The sequence below is a fragment of the Watersipora subatra genome, chromosome 4 (assembly GCF_963576615.1).
Source record: "Watersipora subatra chromosome 4, tzWatSuba1.1, whole genome shotgun sequence".
Classification (NCBI taxonomy): Eukaryota; Metazoa; Bryozoa; class Gymnolaemata; order Cheilostomatida; family Watersiporidae; genus Watersipora; species Watersipora subatra.
Window position 1 is genome coordinate 55,630,162 of NC_088711.1, and position 22,123 is coordinate 55,652,284.

Genomic DNA, 22,123 nt, shown 5'->3' on the forward strand with positions numbered 1-22,123 from the left:
CTCAAATCTTGTAATTAGAAAGTTTGAGTATTTTTATCTTGTTGGCTAGAATTTAGACTGCTGCGTGTGAGATTTGGCGCTTGAATTATTTGAACAGAATGGATTAATGCTGGGTTTACTGGAACTGAAAGATGTGTGATATTCAACAACCAGGCTTGCTACGAACTAATGCAACTATGGAAATAATTATAATTGCATTTCAATATCAAGATGACTAAGCTGGTGTCTTGTAATAATTTAGGTTGTACACATAAAACACCATAGATATAGCATGTTTCAGTCAGTTCTACTAGTACAATTAAATATGACATGGAGTCGTGTAGTGTTTTTATAATTTTAGTGTCCATTCTTCTTATTTGAGATTCTGACGCTTGTCGCCAATGTTTTTGTAGTTCTACCTGCAAAATGATAAAAAGTTATTTTCACCTGTAAAATTACAATTTAAGTATATATATTGAACAATACTTAAATTGTTCTATGTACTCGAAGAAGAGATAGAGATAAGGTTTGAGTGATCAAAAAAGATATATGTGTATGCAGGGACAAGAACACTCCAGATAACCTAATTGCAAACCAAGAAAACCTCTGTAGTCATAAAAGCCGAAGAAACTGTAGAAATGTCAAGCGATTGGCAGTAGTCGAGAGTTGCTATAATTCATAATGCTTTGGTAGATATGAATTACTAAATAATTTTTCAGCAAGCTTAGCTTTTGAACCATGATACAGATACATGCAAAATAGTTAAGCTCTCTGTATACACATTAATATGCTAGTTAGCAACAAATTTGTGTGCAGCATTAGCAAAATCAATGACTAAATTTGCTTGATAGTTCTCCAATGTGCTGTGGGACACCTTTTGTATCTTGCAAGCTTTAGCTTTCAGAGCCAGACATTACCCAGTTCAAGAACTGAAGGTCATAATCTAGTAGCTAGCATTATTTAAACATCCATTTGTGTATAGCTGAGTGTATGGCATTATGTAATAGCGTGGCTGGTGATTGTTTAGTTCAGAGAAATGGCTAATCAGCCATCAGCCCATCAGCCCATCAGCCACTGTCAACACCTCGCTGGCACTTGTTTACATGCGTTACTCGTGTGTCTTTGTCTAACTTGTGATGTACTGTCTAACTTATCTTGGTCAAAATGAATGCATGCTCACCATCAATTGTCTTTTTTTTTCTGTAGATTCTGCAATCGTGTTTCGTAATGATGCTATGATGCCTGACTTGCTTTTGGTTGCAGGTATGTACTGACAAGATAAAACAGTGTGACTCCTTTTTCAATTTTATTTTCAGGGTTTAATTATATGGTCTATAATTTTGATAACAACTGTGTCTTAGTCTTTAGCTGAATGCCCTCTTTTCTTGTTATTTTGTTACTGTTACTCATGCCAACAAGAAATTTAAAAATCATATTGTTTTAACTAATTATAATAGGAAAGGGTGGAGTACTATTTAAGATAGCTTTTTCTGTAGACCCACATAACAAAAATCATAATTAGCAATCAATATAGCTCTGGTCATGACATTAAAATGAACATTTTTGTGGTTTAGTGTCATGCTTAGCCTCTGAACATTGATTTCAATGTTTTCCAATGTTTCCAACTTGAAAGTTTTGACCTCTTGAGATTACACCATACTGACCCTCTTATAAAGCTAAACCCTGTATATAACAATTATGATTTCATCTAGTTTTTAATAGCCTAGCCGACTAACCTTAGCCACACTGTGTATTACTGTTCTCATGGTATTTTGGTTGACTTTTGTTAGTAAAAAGTAGTATTATACTCACTGGAAATTCGGGAATTATCTTCTCTCAAATCTTGATATTTAAAAGTTTGAGTATTTTTATCTTGTTGGCTAGAATTTTGACTGCTGAGTTTGAGATTTGGCACAAGAACTCTTTGAACAGAATGTATAAGTGCTGGGTTTACTCCACTTGAAAGATGTGCAATATTCAGCAACTATGCTTGCTATGGACTAATGCAACTCGGGAAATAATTATAGTTGCATTTAAATATCACACTGACTATGCTGGTGTCATGTATTAAGTTAGGTTTTACAAAAAAAAAACACCGGAGATGTAGCATGTTTCAGTCAGTTCAACTTGTTCAATTAAAATGACATAGAATGGTGTAGTGGTTTTATAATTTTAGTCTCCAATCTTCTGATTTGAGATTATCACGCTTGTTGTCAATGTTTTTGTAGTTGTACCTGCAAAACAAAAGAAAATTATTTTTCATTTGTTTTTACAATTTAGGTATAAGGAACAATACTAACCAAAACAGTAAATAATGCAGTATCTCATCAATGTTAGCCCTCTGAACCCTCACAGCTGGTATTACGGAATTGCGTAGGCTGTGGCAGAAACCTTAATGGCGGAATACAGGCTTCCATATGGTTCTGTTTACAAAATATGTTTTTAAGCAACAGCAAAAACTAATAAAATTAATTCTTTCGCAGGATGTTAGATTTTAAATTTCACTTCCATTTGTAACATTTTTCACTTATCTTTATCTACTTCTTTCATTATAATAACACATTTTATTAGAATGATATCGCGAAACAATCAATATGACTCATTCGTTGGTAGGTCATAAATGACTGTGATACAAATGTGGAATTTTATGATAATAAATATAAATTTCCAGTATATTTTGAGTCATGAAAGGATGATGAGCGTGCTATGGATGAATATTATCTGTAAATGTTTAATGAGTGTTTAAAATCGTGCGAACTTTTATAGTTTTAGCCCGAATAATGGTGACATACTGTTTTTTTCTGTTTGATGACATCTGCTGTAGGTTGTCCGACTTTTTGTACTGCTGTTTCACCAAATATAATTGCATTGTTAGCACGTTTAGATATATTTGGTAAAAAATTAATAACTTCGGATTGCTGGACATATTGTCTAGGTTTACTGACACGCATTGATTAGATCGAGCAAGGATCAACGGGTTAAAACTCGGTTTCGTATCATGGATTTTTACAAGTTTGTATTTATATTTAACAACTATGATATTATCTTACATGTATTTACATAGCATTGTCTAATTTATTTGAAAATTAGAGCTTTAACTAGCAAATGTGGTTGCTGTCTAATGACACAGGCTTGGGTAATATTTCATACCAAGGGTTAGTACAAAGCCATTTGCATAGCTATTCATCCATAACATCTCGTGTATTGCTTTTCATTTGACCAGCACTTTATGTATTTCTATATCAAATTCATTGACATACAAACCGGTGGTGACTCACGGTTCTTTCATCTATATAGGCCTGGGCGGTCATCAAGGTCCTCTTCCTTGCATTGTCTTCCGGAAGATTTTGGCGATGAGTAGATAATAAATGTCAGTTGAACGCTTCTTCCCTGTCATTAGACACGTACCCAACCTAATTTTGAACAGCTGGTAAGTCATCATTGACTACTTGACTTGATGGGCTTTGTACTTAATGACCTCCCATATACTCTCAACACATTAGTCATAACTTATAATAAACTTTCATGGGTAGCAAAATCGTAAATGATACAGAATTTGAAGCGAACACGAGTCAATACACAAACCGGCTATAGGAAATCAATTGATTCTTCAGAAGATTGTGTCAGTCTACCCCAAACCTTCAAAATAAATATATTGATATATATATATATATATATATATATATATATATATATAACAATAACCAATGAATAGATTTAAGAATTCAAGCAATTTATGTTTACACAAATTCTGTACCATTCACTATCTCACTACCCACTTTCGCCTTGAAATTCTAGAAAATTAGAGATGCGAGCTTGCAAGGTGGTTTTTTATGTATCACTAAATGCCCAAAGATGCGAAAGGCCAGTTACGGAAACTACATCGCTTGGTTTTCCCGTCAGGTCTGCTTCAGATTTGTTTTAAAAAGGTTGGCTGGAAATGAGAGTATAAGCAAATCGAGAAGTTTCCAGCCAGGAAGAGATGATTTAAAAATTAAAATGAAGAAAAAATAGAATTAGCTCTAATATAAGATCAGAACGTTTTTTTCAAGAATGTTTTATTAAGTTGATTTCAGTTATATTAAATTTATACTTTAAGTTTGTTTATGCGATGCCACAAAAGTGTAGCGTACCAAGCGTGTTGCATCAGGTCTCTCTCACAATCATTAGTGCTATGATTCTCTGAAAGGTAAGAACTCCATATGGTATGCTACTGTATGGACTGCTGCATACTGCCACTACTCAAAATTATGTTGTGCATAATACTGCTACATTTTAATGCAGACCATAACCTTTACCTAGGTATTTGTAGCCTTGGGGGCATGGGTATAGAGCATGAATAGATAAAATCATGTATTTTTTCATTGTAATATCTCTTATTGGTAGTTTTTAAGAGGATGGCAACACAATAATTTATCTTTAGTTAATTTATATAAAAAACATTTTTGAGATAGGACTTTAAGAAAATTAACTTGCGAGCCTTTGTCCCAGAATGCATTTTGTTCTCATATCAGACATGACTGTACAGTAGGCGCGGCTAAAATGAGATGATCAGTTCTAGGAACGTTTACATGATAAGGATTTTTCATTATAAGAATGTTAACATACATGTAAATTGTCTAAACCATTTCAGGACCTTTCCAAACTCGCTCATGTGAGAATCCGACTTAAATTCTTTTGAATGTATTGGCGGTGCCTTAACTGTATTATTGGTTTTCATCGACAACTTTTCATGATCAACCTCATTGGTTTAATAGACCATGATTGTGGTAATTTGACTATAATTTGATGAAGAGCGCATAGTTTGACGCGACAGCGACTTACAACAATTGACTAAGAAAAAAAGTTTCACTATAAAAAAGCGATAGTACCTTTTCGTCATCTATTCGTTCTTAAGAGCTCAAGATTGCAACTCCAACTCGTGACATTCAGATGCACCGACCAATAGCCTTAAAGTATTTATCAACAATTGCACTGCTATATGTACCTATTCTCTGTTCCGTTGTCACTTCAGACAAATTATCACAAGAGTCAGAATGTCATGGAAATTGTATGTATTATATGTATAATGCTTTATGTACAGTGTTGGGAAAAAATCTTTGTCCGCCTGTTTAAGTAAGTGTAGCACTGCAATAAATTCATCATAATTTGGAAATATTTTGCACTGCATACATAAAACCCTGTATCAAAACAATCCTAATGAGCTGAAAAATAGAAATAACTAGATTTTAAAATTGCCAAATATCTTCTATTGTATCAACCGCTGCCTACTAATTCACACTGCATACCAGAAAATATGTCATCGCAAATTTCGTTATTATCTCTTCTTTAATTATTTTCTAAATTGAAAATAACAGTCTTGTACTGTTATGGGCCCAGAAAAAAGCCATTGGGGTTGTTTTGCATTTCAATATTTTATCTGGTAGCCTTTGCAGACTATAACCATTCTGCAGCCTTAGGCATGGTGTGAACAAGCCTCACGAGCGCTTGAGTGTTCATAATCTGAAACCAGCAATCATGTTGGACAGCTGGTTTTTTCAAACGCCTTGATCGTGGTAGATCTTTGGTGGTTTGATGCTGCATTCATTTCTTTACCACTTAATTTTCTTTAGATTGAAATACTCTAAGCTTCTTCGCTATTTTTCTATTGCTCAGATTGCCCATCGTATGCAGGCGAATGATGAGGTTGTTGACACATTTCTTATCCATGGTTGATGTTGACGCTGGTATGAATTCTGGGATCTCTAGCTGTTCCTCTTTTAACAAGCAAAACTGTAAACCTTTGCTGCACATGCTGTCCAACAGGATCTCTATTGTTGTGATAATATTCCACTTGAAAATTAATAATGTCATATTGCGTTTGAAAATGAGTTAATAAGCACCGATTCACATTGATTGGCCTAAAAATGATTATTGATCCCTGATTAACCGTAATTTTATTACTGATGGTGTCAACAAGATCTAATGTTAATTTACTTTTAAATGATGCATGGTTTGTCAGGGTTCAATCCCTCTACATGACTACTACAACAAATATACCTAAAATGGGCAGTGAGGTTTGAGGTGGACAAATACTTTCTGACACCGCTGTATGTCGTTTTCTTTTCTCGCAGGTGTGGCGAGACAGACTAACACTCAAATCAAACTTTAGAACTCGCCCGATGATACACTTTAAGTTATATGGAGTTTTTTACGCGGTACGAAGCAAAAACTTCACAAAATTGCCCGACTTTTTCTAGAATTTATGCTATAGGAGGTATACGTTATAGGAGCATCTACTTTACTCTAAAAGACCATGTGAGTTTGTGAGGTACAAATATCATGTTTAAAGTGTGCAATAGCTTCCATGTAGAATACTTTTGCTCCCTCATCACTAATTGAACTTGAAAGTTTATTGTGTATTATCTAATTTTTATCACTTTTAGCCTTGCTTGTCCTCTAGCGCAAAGCCGAACTATTGCTCCTAGATGTGACTCTGGCACTTATGGAATAAAAGTGCAAGCTGAGTTATCAGTAAAGATTTTGACAGAACTGTTCATGAAGTGAGTGTGAGAGTGCTTTAATTTCAATGCTGTAGTTTATCCCATTTTCTTTCCACTTAACATGGAATGTTTGATTAGTATGATATTTTAGGCAGTTTGAGGCCGCTTGTTTTTGGGACAATGTTTAATTATGACTGCTGATGTACTGGCGGTTCAGACATTTGAAAAGCTGATAATGGTGTTTTTATAAATCCCCGACAACAAATTCAGAGTAATTTTTTGCTTTGTAGCATATTTGACTCAATAGAACAAGTGTTATCGCTGAAGCATTCTCTTAAGGTGAAAACAAATTAGGCGATAATTAGAGCGATATTGCGTTAGAGCTAATTAAAATTCACTCAGCGTGTTCATGCAGAGCGATAAAGCTAGAATTTCTCTACACAACTTTATTGCTAACGAGATGCATTTCGATTGGTTAGTTCTTACCAAAATGTAATTTTACGACGGGTAATTATTTCTTACCGATGTTCAACAACGTACATCAGCTCCAATTTTCTATTTTGTTACGAAACATCTTCAGAACGAACACTCAATTGTTCATGAATTTAATAATAGCACTCCCAGTTCTGTCCATCATAACAAAATTTAAAAAAATCCGAGTTGAAAACCAACATCCGGAGTCAATCGTTGCGCCGGTTGACCATCTTGAGAATGGTAAATATTTAATATATTAAATATGAAAAACCACTACAAAATAAAATATGTATAAAAAATTGTAAAAACAATACAGCTAAAAATACAAGAATCGTTTTTCTTTTGTCTTCTTGTAGTGTAGGCAGTGTACACTCTTTGAAAGGGAGATAGGTTTAATAACAAATGTGGAGGTTGTTTATGTTGTAGCCTAGACGACGACATTTTGACTGGCCTAAATTTATCAACAACTCCGAAAAAACTAATGATACGGATTTTTATTGGCAGTTTGTGAGCGTGCCTATTATATCATTTGCTAGTAAATCGCTCAAGTGTGTTTATGCACGCACCAGCGATATATTCGCCCTCATGACGCTTGCAATAAAATCGCCTAGTGTGTTTGGACCTTAAAAACTCCTTGCTATATTTTCACAAAAGGCAAATATACCTAAACCTATACATATACTGATAAGGTAACTTACCTCCTCAAATAGAGTTGGCGTTCATTAAAAAGATGGCGCTCGATTTTCAAAGCAATCTCCTGATGTGGTCCCAAATAGCGGTGCCAATCAAATCAAGGTGCATTCAAATATAGGTTTAACGGTAGCTCACTTTCAACATTTTTTCCAATACCAAATTGAAGGTGGTCAGAGACTCTGTGCATAAAGTCCTCATCAACTTAATCATACAATGTTAAAATCTTTGTTCTTTTGTAGAAGTTGTTTAATCTGGAGAACGAAGATGAGCTCACCACGCAGAACTATTGTTCTTTAATCATGTTCTCACAGAACTAATCATATTGGCCTACAAGTGTTTTGAAAAACTGAAGGGTAAGTTGATGAGTCCTCTACTTTTTGTAGTCCTAATCTTCTGATAATTAAATTGGGCTTTGATGACTAAAGTGAGCTCTGGAGACTGCAGTCATTACATTGGGTAGTTGGCTACACTAAAATACTATAGCACTGACAATCCGCAAAAACAGTAAAACAATAGTTATGAAGCAAAATAACCATGTATGGAGTGGCATGTACAATTGATATTTAAATTGTACAAATACAATATCAAAGTATTAAAATATTAACCATTTTTTAAAGATTGAATGTATTTCTTAATGAGTGTAGCCTGGGTTTTCCAAATGGAAAAAGTCTAAAACACAATCAGATTTTGGTCTAGTCCATTAACTGAGTGCGTACAACAGGCTGCGCAGTGCAGCTCAGCACAATGTACGCTTATAACCAAGAGCAATGCGCTAAAAAATCTTTGTACAAAACATTTCTTATTAGTGAGTAGGCAATTAGTTAGCCGGTCATATGTGTACCTAATAGGAAAAAACCAATCGCCATCCTGCATCTAACTAATAGAAAACATGTTAACAGCCAACAGCAACCAAAGTTTTTTGAGAATCATTATTTTTGTTTTTACAGTTTATTATTGCAATAAACAGCTGTGTTAGACCTTTACAGCTACCAAGGTTTTAGAAATGGGCAATAAATAAACCTTTGGAAAATGGACTACTGATTGCTACCTATTGTATCAGCAAAAGAGGATGAGAACCTGACCAAGCTCATACTGCAACACACTTTTTAGATTTTTTGTCGGTAACATTAGGCGTAAAACCTTCTGCTGATTAATGTGTATGTTAAAAAACTCTGATAGGCGGTGTGGTTCATGAATAAGGTCATCTTAATCTGAGGGCACACTTCATTGGTGAAAATTAGGTCTTTAATAAGAGCCATCACATGTAGGAAAAATTAATGTACCAAAGTCTGTTCTATTCTAATAAAAAGTGTATTACGTTATTCAATAGAAAAATGATATGGTAATTATGCTACCACTACCAGGCACAATAGCCTTTTGGCTTTTACTTTGAAACAATTTTTATTTACCCTTTATGGCCACAATGTTTGCGCTTTAATTCTGGAATTGTCTGTTTGTGTAATAATGTTCTATCTACCAATCTTTCATACAAATAAAAGTGTCCTCAAGAACCCTGGCCATCATTTTTAGCTGTTTTTTATGAAATCTAGAGGCATTTGAAACGTTGTCTCTTCTAACAGCGTCAATAATTTTTTAACCTTGTCTTAGCATTTTACAACATATTGAAGGGTAAAGTAACAATTTGTTCAAAACTTCATGAACTTGTAGTATGGCTCTTACTCTGTTTTTTTTTACACTAAGCCTGCTTATAAAAATGCTGATGAAATGCAGTTGCATTTAAGTTCTGCATAAATTGTCTAAATTGTTTTTTATCACGGCTTCATTAACAAATTAAAGACTTGGTAAATTTTGATCTTGCAGCCATTTTTCCTAATTGTGCACGCAGTATGATGCTCAATTACAACAAGGCATGAAGTAAATGTAATACGAAGCAGTTTTTGCACTGATTTCTTATGTCTTAATTTTATGTTGAAGCTGTTTCAGTGTGAACTCTTAAACTACCAATAGTACAGCTCGTTTGGCAATGTGTTTCTGTATGGCCAAGTGCTGCATGATGCGGCTTTAGCAAGCTTTTGTACAAATTGTTTCCGATTACTGATTAATTAGTAAGTTATTTTATTACATCTATACCTGATCGAAAAAAGCTATTATTTGCATATGTTGAGCAGATAAGAATGCGTTTACAACCTGAGCATAGTTTTGCTTTGCAAAAACTTGTTTTATGAAATCTTCTTACTGATGACCAGTAATTTCAGAAGCAATACAGCCATAAATGGTTACTAACTTCAGATCTATAGACTGAGCAACTCTATTGAGCAATAGTACTAATGAGAGTAATTATGTTCATCAGATTAATTAACATGTAAACTAATAATATTCATAAATCATCCGACTAGAGTTTTGTGCTTACCTCACAGTAATTTCAAAATGGACGAAAAGTGGTCCCTCTCACTCGACAACTCGTTTGTAATATTTTTGGGGGCATGAACTAACATAAAAACTTATGCTGACAAACTTGCTATAAAAATATTGTTAATAAACAATTGGGGTGTAAAGTTATAACCATTTATACACTCTTTTAGAAATTAAGTTTCACGAAACACTTATGTCGCGGTAGAGAGATCCATTTGGTAGTAAAGGAGTTGAAGTTATCAGCAGGTAGATCATATGGGTTGCGGTCACAGAAACCATGGTTAAGTCGCAAATCACGAAGTTGAATTATTCGACTTTGAAGTTGCACCAACTGAACTTATAATATTGGTAACAAATTTTGTAATTTGTAGGTCTGTACCAATCAAAGAGTGATCTTTCTGAATCTGAAGTCAGTTTAGCCAATAAAAGTATTTTACCATCGAAAAAAAACTTAAAACCACTGCTATGCTAAACAAGAAGTACTGAAAAATGGTGTCCGCTAAAAATAATTGTTTCTTTTTTGCCGATTTTAAAGGTAACTTTGACATTTTGGACGCTTGTAATGAGTACTTTGGTATTCTAACTGATGTCAAAAGCAGTGAAAGTAAAGGGAGTTGTGGTGATATTTTCCTAACGATTCTTACAAGATTACTACAATATTTAATAATAAGAATAATTATTCAATTTTTATGAAATTATAATCAGATTTAGTTATGAGAATAATTATTCGAGTTTGCAAGGTCGAAGTATATAGTGACCGATGGTGTGCAATATGTTACTGTTGTTAATTTTCTAAAGATTTGGTTGATGATTTGGGTGTGCCCAATATCGCGATACAATCAAGCTGTTTTTTATATCTGCAAAAATAAGTAATACACTTTCTTATAAATATACAGCTATTTCTTTGACAACCAGCTAAAATCTGTTTAGATTTTTAAATTCAGCATAGTTTTTTGGATCCAAGTACAGAAATCTAGATAAATATCACAATATTTTGATATTGGTTGCTATGTCATGTTGAAATGTAAACAAAACTTTACATTGGTTTTCGTTTCTCAAACTTTAATACCAGTTTTCTTGGAACTATGTTTTTGCACTAATGGTAAACGTGCTTCAGTTTTTTGACCATATAATCTGGTGTAATTAGGCTAGAATCAAAATTTTGTTTGCTAAATCTTGTAATCCCGACTTACCATGAATTCTGTGATCATGACACATATTAATAGTTAATGCACTGTTTGGAACTTATAGTGCTATTGTAGAACTACAATAAAAAATATGTCATCACTAACAGAAATTAACTACCAGTTTTGATTTTGTATAGGTGTCTTGTTTTCTATTACAGATTTTAATGTGTTTGCAGGACAAAATGAAGCAACTGCAAGAGGTTTATTATAGAATTTATTTCAAATTATGTTCTTATGATAGAACTTTCCGTAACAAACTTTCATTTGGCTAATACTTGTATCCATTTTTGACTAGAATAAGTCGAGCCAATTTGTTTCACTCCTACTACCTGCCCTAAATTGGTGCAAATGGTCATCAGAAATGTGCTTTCTTTGCGCTGCTAAAATGGCCCATTAAATGTACTTTAATTTGATGAAAACTCAAATATTGGTTAATTATTGGCCTTTCCAAAATACCGTAAAATACTCATCTGATTTGCATGTACGACTTAACTGCCCAAGTTGTCAATGCATGGTACTGGAGCTTGTTATCATTTTGCTTGTTGAAGGTTGACTTGCAACAAAATTTCATTACGGTTATTTGGTATCAAAAGATTCACCATGGCTTACTCTGCTGTGTTGTGGGTGCAAAGTATGGAGAACTGTGATTACATGCTCTTAAAAGCTAAAAAAAAAACAGTTAATCTACGCGATCCCGAAACCGCCGTAGATTGGAATCAATTCATTTCTCTGACATAGTAAAATGATTTGGTTATTGTTTTGACACGTGATCTTCTCACATGAATTGTAAGTTCCATAAAAGGCTCAATATAAAACTTCTTGTAGCACTAGTTTATGACATAAACTTTGGGTTTCGCCAAAGGGCTCTTACCAAATATAGATGCTCGCTAGTTTACAATTTTGTTTTGGGTTGATCTAATCGTCTAGTCGCAATCTGATCATGTGACCCATGCTTCCTGCCAAACAGCGCGCATAATTTTCGCAGCATTTTTTGACTATCACAGGTGACCAACAGGCTTGTCATGCTTATCAGATGATGATATGCATTCCTTCGAGCTAAGGTTAAAAATTAAACCATTTTTTACGGTAGGTTTTGAGATATCAGTGCTCAAAGTGACATCAATACAGTGATGAGGAAACAGATGCTTGAGGGCAATAGACATCGTTTCATTGAATGCGTGAAGTGTAATTGTGAAAATATTTGAATGAATGAGGTTGCATGAAAGTGTAAACAGAAGCCATCTTGTTGAGCTACGTTCCATTTGACCCATTTTTGGAACGGGATTCTAATCTTCGGCAATTTCGTGATGGCGGCGATTAACTTTTCGCTTTTGAGCTTTTAAGAGCATGTTATCACATTTCTACATATATTGCACATGCAACACAACAGAGTAAGACATGGTGAATCTTTTGATACCAAATAACTGTAGCGTGAATTTTGTTGCAAGTCAACCTTTAAGCATTAGTAATCTTTTAGAAAAATGACAAGATTTTCTTTTGGAAACATACCTTTCAAGCAACAACGGTATGCGAGTGCCACTGTACGTAATTTTGATTAATATTCTTAAACGTCATAATCATTCTTAGTATTGACTAAGTATTATTGCTTTTTAGTTTGTGTATTTTCTTATGTAATTATTATCTGTGAATGTTTAGCTGAAGCTTGTGCAGAGCTGTCATCAACAACAATTTAGTTGAATGTCATTTACTAGTTATTCCGTTTTACAAATTGGACTATGCCTTGTGAAATAACTGCTTTATTTTAATTGTGTATACAGCTCCTATTCACCCTTGCATGTTTATAGTTGTCATGTTCTTGCATTCTGGTTGCCTGTCCACTGACGATAGCACTTGTACAGACTATATGTAAGCATAGTGTCTGGGATAGGAACTGAAACTCACAGTTAAAACCTATGGTGACCAGCTCTAAACTTTACTTTGCAATAATATCTAAAAGCCAAGTCCAGATCAAGGTCAGACTACTGACTATCAATTTTACGAATGAGTAATTGCTTTTGAAATACCACTTCAATATTTGAAGTCCTTTTTTTTAATAGGATATGAATAAGTTTTTACATTGCTTAACTCGTGTTCTTCTATTGCCTACAAATCACAATGGTGACAAATATCAAAGCTGGGATTGAGAGTCATAAGCTAAAATATCCGATGCACTTCTGCTTGCTCAGTTTTTTCCTTTTTTTGCAGCAAGCAATGAGCTTTCAATTGATTAGCTATGAAAAGAGTTTAATTTAAATCGGAAAATCATTCATTCAAAAAATGTGATATTTCTATTTTGTTATTACTAATTGCAGGGTGTTGCTATAACATGTTCTGCACCCACTCTGGTGCTAGACAAGTTATCTAAAGAATTGGCGATTCAAGGTTACAAAAGCTTACATATTTGGGGAGGTTTCTGGTCAGAGGAGAGCGGACAAAGGAACTTAGTGAAGGTAAATTAGGGTGTCAAAACACCAAAATATTGAGTGACATAGAATGAACCTTGGTGAAAAACAATATTTTTTTGGATGTATTTTACAAATATTGAGATGAAAAATTTTGTGCTAGTCCGAAAATTTCAATAATATGTATTTGGACGATGTATCTATTAGTATGCAACAAGCTATAGCTTTTTTTTAACTCTGAATGACACTCGTATTGCTTAACTTGCATTTTTGTACCATTTACAATCTATGTTTGTGAGAAATGTACCTTTTGTTCCAAATCCTGTTTGGCCTGTCATAGCTGTTTTCTGCAGTCACCATTCAATTTTCGGGATTAACGGGGACCAGGGTCTTTTGTGGACAGTGAAAACCCACAAAATAAAAAGTAATGTTTTTAAGTATATACATAAATAAGCCAAACTTTAAGGCCAAAACACTTGCATTGTTTCATAAGCATAATGTATTTGTTTCCTATGTGAAAAGTAAACTTAAGTTCCTTTCATTGACTTTTAGGTCATATGCTAACTTAAATCCAAGTATTTTAACTCAAATTATGAATTTTTTGTAGTATGGGCATAGGTCAGATTTTTATCTGGTTGGAATAGCTGTACAGCAAATTTTGCTATAATGTACATGTATACCTATTATAACGCAAATTCCTCTCAATGTAAAGAATTTATGTAAAGCTTTTGTTTGACCAACATAAGTAATGCCATATAGGGTAAAGTGTCAAGTTGGTGAAAGTTCCCAAAATTATTAACAAAATTTTCATAGTTGTCCTTAAAAATATCGCTTACATTCTTGCCAAACTTGAGCAATGATAAGATGCATAGGGTTCGCTATTATAGATACTAATACATTGTTAAACTAGTTTGTCATTAGAGATTGTCATTTTTGTCAAAAATATGTAAAATGATTCGCCTCGCAAGAAATCAGAAATATTTGAAGGGGATCTATCAGTGAAAGCTTTGGAGTGTTAATACAGACGGTTTCCTACTTACGAACATTCGAGTTACAAACAACGGTACATACAAACAGGTCTGCGCGTATATTCATCGATAATACCGACGGTATTACCGACTTATTAGCGGCAGAAAGAGGCGCTACATAGAAGCATCACCCAGCATCCACCTTCCTCTGCCCAGTTCGTTGCAGTGCATAAGTGCGTGAACGTATCTCCAGTGCGCAAAGAACTTTTTTATTTTTCCTGTATGTATTGTAAAGGAGTTTGCCGACCTTTACTTGGCACGATCTAGACTAATAAATAAAAAGAAGAGAGTGTGTGTAGTCCCATTCAGCTTTTTTATTAGCGAAGGAAATTTCACTATTCGAGGAGCGTACATCTATCTGCTCTGCTCAAATAAATGAGAGCGCTCTGTTATATTCAGTAATATCAACTGTTCCGTCCTAACGGCAAACGGTGAGAACACCGGCTAATAAGGTGAATAAATAGGACCGCTAGCGAGTTGGTATGACAACAATAAAAGTGACGATAAATGATAGTGTTATAACATGATATCAGATATAACAATAGCATAACGAGTGAAACAACGGTATAATAAAAGGACAACACATAAAAAAGGACAACAAAGATAAGTTCTAGCATAACGATTAAAACAACGATATAATAAAAAAGGACAACACATACAATCAATAAGAAATGCTGTGTCATGGCCTGGCGTCCACCACAGTATTCTCTCCATTTTATTAAAAAGTTTTTTTCAGTACAAACCAATTTACAGGTTACTTATACAAGCCTTAAACATACTAATATAAACCTTCAACATACTTATATACATGTAGGCCTTAAGCATAAGTTATAATACAAAATATAGCACTGAAGCAACTTACGAACAAATTCACTGTACAAACAATTGTTCGAAACGTAACTCGTTCGCAGGTTGGGGACCGTCTGTATACCAAGCTGAATGTCATGATATCTAGGCTCATCAAAATCTATCTTGCTCCCAAGCTCTTCCCGACGATGGATAAATGATAAGTCATACAGACACTGATTTTACTTTGTTAGCTAGCCGCAACAAGTAGCAGTCTGTCTCTTGTGGCTTTTATTCACCTCACCTTCTGTTTGATCTCCAAATTCATGTTTACTACCTTCAAAACTGAATGTTTTTTAATTGTCCAATCAGTTGATATGAGCATCAGAGTTAAATTTTTTGCTGAGCTAGAATTTATTTTGGTCATCTCAAATAGTCTACGAAGATGAACTGTTATAAACGAGCGCATTTGCACAGACATGCTAATGGCAAAGAGTAGCTTTATCATATAAGCAGAGACTAAATGGTGTAAACAAAAGCTGAAAATCTGTTTTAATAGAAACTTCTAAACTATTTAAAGAATTTCAATAATATCTATATAATTATTGATTAATGTATAATCCTAAATATTTAGGATTTGTTTGGAGTGCACGAGAGGACAACTCTGCTTGGTAACGCTGTAATTATTAGTTTGTAAAATAAAGCTTTTCTTAACCCAACTATTCATTACATTTTATATTTAAAAGATACCATTCTTACCTAATAGTTTGACAAAAAAGCTTTAGCTTAAAAGAAAGCATTAATGATAATGTTTGTTGTTTTTTACTTTTATTGAGTTAACTTGTGTTAACAACATCGAAACAAGAATTTTTTAAGGCTTACTAAGTTTTTTTTTTTAGGCAAAACATCAACATAGTGAGAACCGCAATCTCTTTAAGGCAAACATAATTATGCAGAGTTTCAGTAGGAAAGCATCTTCTGTGTGACCTACATTTAGTACAGCCACCAATATAGCTAGCTGCAAAAGCCTACTCTTCAAGTTTCTGGCCAATCTCCTAAGCGTTCTAAAACAACATGATGGAGCACACTTTTTAGTCAGTATTGTTTTAAAGCTGGTTTGATATCTTGGGAAAGTCTGTAAAATGAGTAGTGTTCAACATTCTCCTAATTTTTAACTATACTAACAGGTTAATAACTGGTTTCTTTGCAGGTAGAGCAGCATATTTACCAGTGGAGGCAAAGTGGTCTAAATTGCCTAACCTTCAAACAACAAGTTGATGTTCAATTTCCAAAAAGGCATCCAGTGACTGGAATGACATCCAACCTTAAAGTTCTTTCTGTAGCTGGGCGTGTCTACAATCAGCAAAGTTCTCTTGCGAATCGCTTCTAAGATCTCTAGCTAAAATCATATTTTAAACGTTGTGCAGAGCCATTAGTTACAACTACCACAACTTCACACATTATACTCGAGGTGCCAGGAGATGGTCACACAATTTGCAAGACAATTATAGAGCTCAGTGTTTTGAAGCTCTACAGCTTTATTTGACAGAAATAAAATAGTCCACTTTTGTTGATAAATGTTTTATGGTATTCTTGTGAATGCTTTGATTTTTAATCTTTTGGTAATGTAACAGCTGTTTGGCCTGCTTTTGATAGGTCGCTCCATTTGCACTAAAGACTTTTAGATTTATACAAACTCATTGTGTTTTAAGAATATTTTATTTGTCACCGTTGCACTCACTTGAGCAATTTGTTTGACGTACTTATATTGAGCTTTCCTTTTCTGTAAACTCAACTCCTTGACGGGGTTGCTTAAAGAGTCAATTTTTTTCCTTTTGAGTAAGTTTGGGCTTTTTTTAAAGAAATATGCTGACCAATGTTGATAAATGCGAGTTAGATATACATGCATGCAATCTGCACAGTGTGTTCAATGTTACTGCATGGTTTCATCGAAAGCTCTTATCTGAAACCTTTTATAATCCAAAGGGCCCCACATATGCTATATTTCCCAGTTTTGCCTCAGTAGCAATGAATTGACTAAATCAAATTGTATAAGTAATAAATGTGGCCACAGGTATGCAAATCTCCCATGTTTGACATTTATGTTTTAAAAATTGGGTGTCTCTGACTCTACTAGGCATATTTGGCAGCATGAATATATGCACTGTTTTAATTAATATACGTTTTAAAAGTTTTCTATTTGACAACTAGGATGGTTTCAATACCAATTACTTGATGTCAATACCATCCTAGCTTTTATTGCAACTTATTACAACTTTTTTTAAATGGACAAAGTGCTTGTTTTTGCCATGCATGCCCACTAACAAGCTATTAAGGGAAAGCATAAGTTTTCAATTTTATGAATAATATGTATGATAAACTTTAGATCAAAGCACACACAGATGTGCCTGCAAATCGGTTTTCTTAGGTTCTGTTGGCAAAATCCCTGAAATGGGGTTTCAGGGATTAGTTTGCCTTTTTAACCAATTGATAGAAAATTAAATGATGCAATAAAGGTTCATTACAAGTAAAAAGAACCAAACTAAATATCATAGTTAGCTAAATTTATATAAAAAGAAAAGAAGTAGAGCTTGGAACTAGGACTATCTAATTCAAGATATAAAAACATAATAGGAGGCCCTGAATTTAATGAGAAGATAACTTCTCTTGCAAAAGAGAAGACAACTCAGAATTTTGTATAAAAATTTTCAAATTTTACGCTAATGGGAGGTCCTCCATTTCAAACTACAGAGCCTCCTAACCTGCAAAATTTTCCAAAATGTTGAACTCTCCGGCAAAATTTATGCAAAATGCAAAATAGATACGTATGCGATCAGCATGACGAGTAGAGTTGTTTAAGCATGTTTCTAGCGAAGCCTCCTATCAGAAGCCTCCTATTATCCGAAAGCCCTATATCGTGGATATATTTTCCAAAGTGGCCTCCTATTCAATCTAATTTGACTATATATATATGTGTATATATATATGTATATATATGTATATATATATATATATATATATATATATATATATATATATATATATATATATATATATATATATACATATATATATATATATATATACATATATATGTATATGGTTTGGTAGTGTAAGCTAGAGTTATCTTTTGTTACTTATAAATTCTCAATAGAGTTGCTATAATAGTATCAAAGCTGTGACATCGCTTTTAATGTTTTTTTGTTTTTGTCTTTCCCAATATGCTTAGTCTGTAATAATCTTCTTTATTCCCCATAAAGGCAGACCTTTTTAAGTTGCGACACCGCAGCATACGACACAGGCTGAAGAAAAAAAACAGCGATTCATTTTCAAAAGCATGACGATTGTAACCTTAAAAAAACTGTATTATAGCTGCTACCACTCAGTGATATATACAACCTTATGATTGTTTGAGTTGCTAAAAGCAATTATTGAGCATCCCTCAAGATACAGACAAAAAAATTGAGAGCAGCTGTTGAGGCAAGTTTTTAATATTATTTTAGCAGCTGGTGCAAAAAAATAAAAAGTAATATCCACTTATAATGGCTTAGCCATTTCATAGCATTTGCATCATAGACACATGCATTCTAATGACAATCCTAAATACAATGTATTTACTAATCTATAAAACAATGTGAGTTCATGAGAGTTAAAGGCATTCATGAATAATAACTATGCAGAGAAGGAAATGACACGTCAATGCGTTTCCTTGTGGTACCGAGTATAAACAATAATTAATTATTCCTATTAATAATGGCTTGTCAATTTTCTAGGCTCATGGTACGCAACAGACACGTTTACTGAGCAGCTAAATATAGACAGTTTGGAGACATAAGCTATGATTATCTAAAACCTTTCATAATTTTAAATGATTAAACATGTATAGCACTTATATTAAATATTCTAGTCAGTATCATATAGTACTGCAAAGTACAAAAGAACAATATAATATGATGTCAACATTGTTACACCGTCATTTCAAACTTGATGATAAATCTGTAAGTTCAGTACAAACTTTAGTCGGTTCAGATATTTTCTTATGACAGAATGCTCATGATTTTGTAACTGTGTTGAAAAGCAATGTGATACTATTGACCTTGACATTGCTCATTGAAAAAAACAGTTCAAGTTTTAGTAAGCTCTTTGGACAAGGAAATGTTTAACATCTGAATAAATCAAAATCATGCACCATCTTTAATTAAACTTTGATTATTTTTGTAGTATTTTTGATAAAACTAAAAATGAAAATATTCAACTTGATTCAAATAGATATTGAAATATTTTTAAAATTAAATTCACTAAGTGTTCAAGTCTCAAAACATCTATAAAAAGCCTGCATTCCTTATTTATAAAAAAACTAAATATGTGACATCTGTTTCTCACTAAACCATTTGAATCCCAGTTTTTATATCAAATTATTTGCAGCTTAAGTTTGCACATTTCATACTTTTTTATACTAGGAGATTTTAATAGGCAATCCGCTTAATTTTAGTCTTAGCTAATAACACTTACTACAAATAGACAATAGTAGCAAAGAGCTCACTCAATACAAACAGCAAATCATAACAGAACTTGAATAAAAATGACCAATCACAACAATTAACTTGGTGAAAACAGCCAATAATAATAAAAAAACTCAATATTAGCAACCAACCATACTAAATAACTAATTTTTGATATATTTCCTCCAAATAGACATGGAATCTTAAATAATGAGCAGTTAGAACAGTGAAGAAGAATGTCATGTAAGGATGTGATGAACAACTAGTCTGTGTTGATAGCCAATACTGCAGGTTGATTGAACTATGTGTGTTCAGATGTTTAGTGGGTACCATGAGTATAGTCAGTGTTACTCATGGTTTAATGCTACACAAGAGAACAACTGCAAATTTTCTGGTAAAAGGCAGAATCCAATATTGCAGTTAGATATAGTATTTATAAGGCTTGTTAACAATTTAATGTAATTTAATTTAATTTAATTCATTTCACTGCTATTATTGTAAGCTGGCAACCTGATAGTCTAGTGCAGTGTGAGAGATTGTAAGTGTGCCGGTAAAGCAAAGAGAATAAATATTTGCCTGCGCAGTAATTTGTAAGACTATAAGATGGTTGATTGGCAGTGGTGTCAGTGGGTCAAGTGAGTAAGCTGTATTAGGAGTTCAAGTCCCATAGAAAGCCATTTTTTATTCCAACCCTGGCATTGGGCGCATAGACACAAGTATTATAGTAAAGAATCTATACATAAATAGAATCACTGGCAAATTCTAGGTCTATTGCTGCATGATTTGAGAGCTTATCAGGTATGGCTATAAAGCATCAGAAAAACCTATTTGCATGGCTAAAAGGGGATTGATTGGTGCAGGCTACTATGCTGAGGGTCATGAGTTCGAGCCCAGTTGAAAGCAACTTTTTATCTCAACTCTAACTTGAGACGGACAAGCATAACTAATATAATGAAAATTTCAAACATAGAATCACTGAATAACTTAAAAATGCTATTCAAATAACTAAACAAGAAGCCCCTAGCAATAACATAAGAGAGGCAATTGGACAACAATGCTGACATATTCACTGGCACTGCCAGTAATGCAGCATTGTGATATTATAAATATATGAACCAGTTGGTCCAAAGCTTTTTAAAATACTCACCGAATCCATCTTTACAGGGACAGCCTCGCAAAGGACAACCTCTGCTGTCAGTCTGAGGTCCCAGTGGACCGCACAGCTTGGCAGAGCAGTCGGCAGCGAACTCACAGGTAATTAGTGCAGTAGCTAAAAAAGTACATACTATCTGTGTAGCTACCCCAAAGTGTATGCTGAACACACAGATGTTAGTATGAAAATGTTGCAAGTATTTCTGAAAGACAAACACTTCTGAAAAGACACTGTAAGTACAACATCAGCTAGTATTTAATTTTATAGTAAGTGTCTAGTAGAAAAATATAAAATAAATGTAACATTATTTTTGAACTCTAAAAATTAAAAGCCTTCTAGTTTAAATATCAAACACTCTTTTATTGGTTGTAACAACAACAATTTTTTTATAAAATAAGACAATTATAGATTATAGCCTATTACTTCTATTTGGTAAATTGCTAATGAAATCAAACTTTATCAGCTTGTAAATTCAATGCATTTTATTGTAGGTATTTTTAGGTTCACTTCATGTTTACTAAAACTTTTAAGCATAATTTAATCACTTCTTAGTTTAAGTGGCTGCTGCTCTAACAATGTTGGTACAGACTGTAACTACTCACTAAATGGCTTTTATTAACCTCCGTCAGTAGACATCATAAAAAACCAGTATTCATATAAAAAATGATTTGTAAATATTAATTTTAGTATAACTGCAAATTCATGACAAATTTTTAAGGAAATCATCTGTGAAATGTATCTACACTTACTTGCAGCAGCGCAACTGATAACAACAGCAAGCGACAGAAGTAGTGCGGAGCCTCTCATGTTGTCTTTGTTCTTTCAATAAAACCTGACATACGGGGTATTTTCCTTTTATACACTTTGCGTTCATCAGCTGTTGCTATGGCGACAATAACAATAATGCGACTTGTGGTTAACATCCTCATAGATGCATTATCGCATGTCCTGTTTAGCTTGAAGAGGTTGACAAGTGTGCCTGTGTGTCACTGATTGCTCAACAACAAATAAAGTTTTTCAATATATTATTTTGCAATCTATTACAAAGAGGTAGTAGTGATTGT

At 33.6% G+C, this 22,123-nt stretch overlaps 1 protein-coding gene and 1 long non-coding RNA gene across 2 annotated transcripts in view; one reads left to right on the plus strand and one right to left on the minus strand.

The window, feature by feature from the left end:
* Window positions 1-21,877, minus strand: part of LOC137393347 (cysteine-rich motor neuron 1 protein-like) — a 55,078-nt gene extending 33,201 nt beyond the window's left edge. The window contains exons 1-2 of the mRNA XM_068079855.1: window positions 21,809-21,877; window positions 21,054-21,176 (exon numbers count right to left, since the gene is read on the minus strand). Of these exons, the coding sequence (XP_067935956.1) occupies window positions 21,054-21,176; window positions 21,809-21,866 (181 nt within the window). The 5' untranslated portion in view covers window positions 21,867-21,877. The remainder of the gene's footprint in view (window positions 1-21,053; window positions 21,177-21,808) is intronic.
* Window positions 6,434-17,323, plus strand: LOC137394690 (uncharacterized). Its single transcript, XR_010978349.1, has 4 exons — window positions 6,434-6,521; window positions 7,868-7,981; window positions 13,501-13,638; window positions 16,615-17,323. It is a non-coding gene; the product is annotated as an uncharacterized lncRNA (long non-coding RNA).
* Window positions 21,878-22,123: the final 246 nt, after the last annotated feature.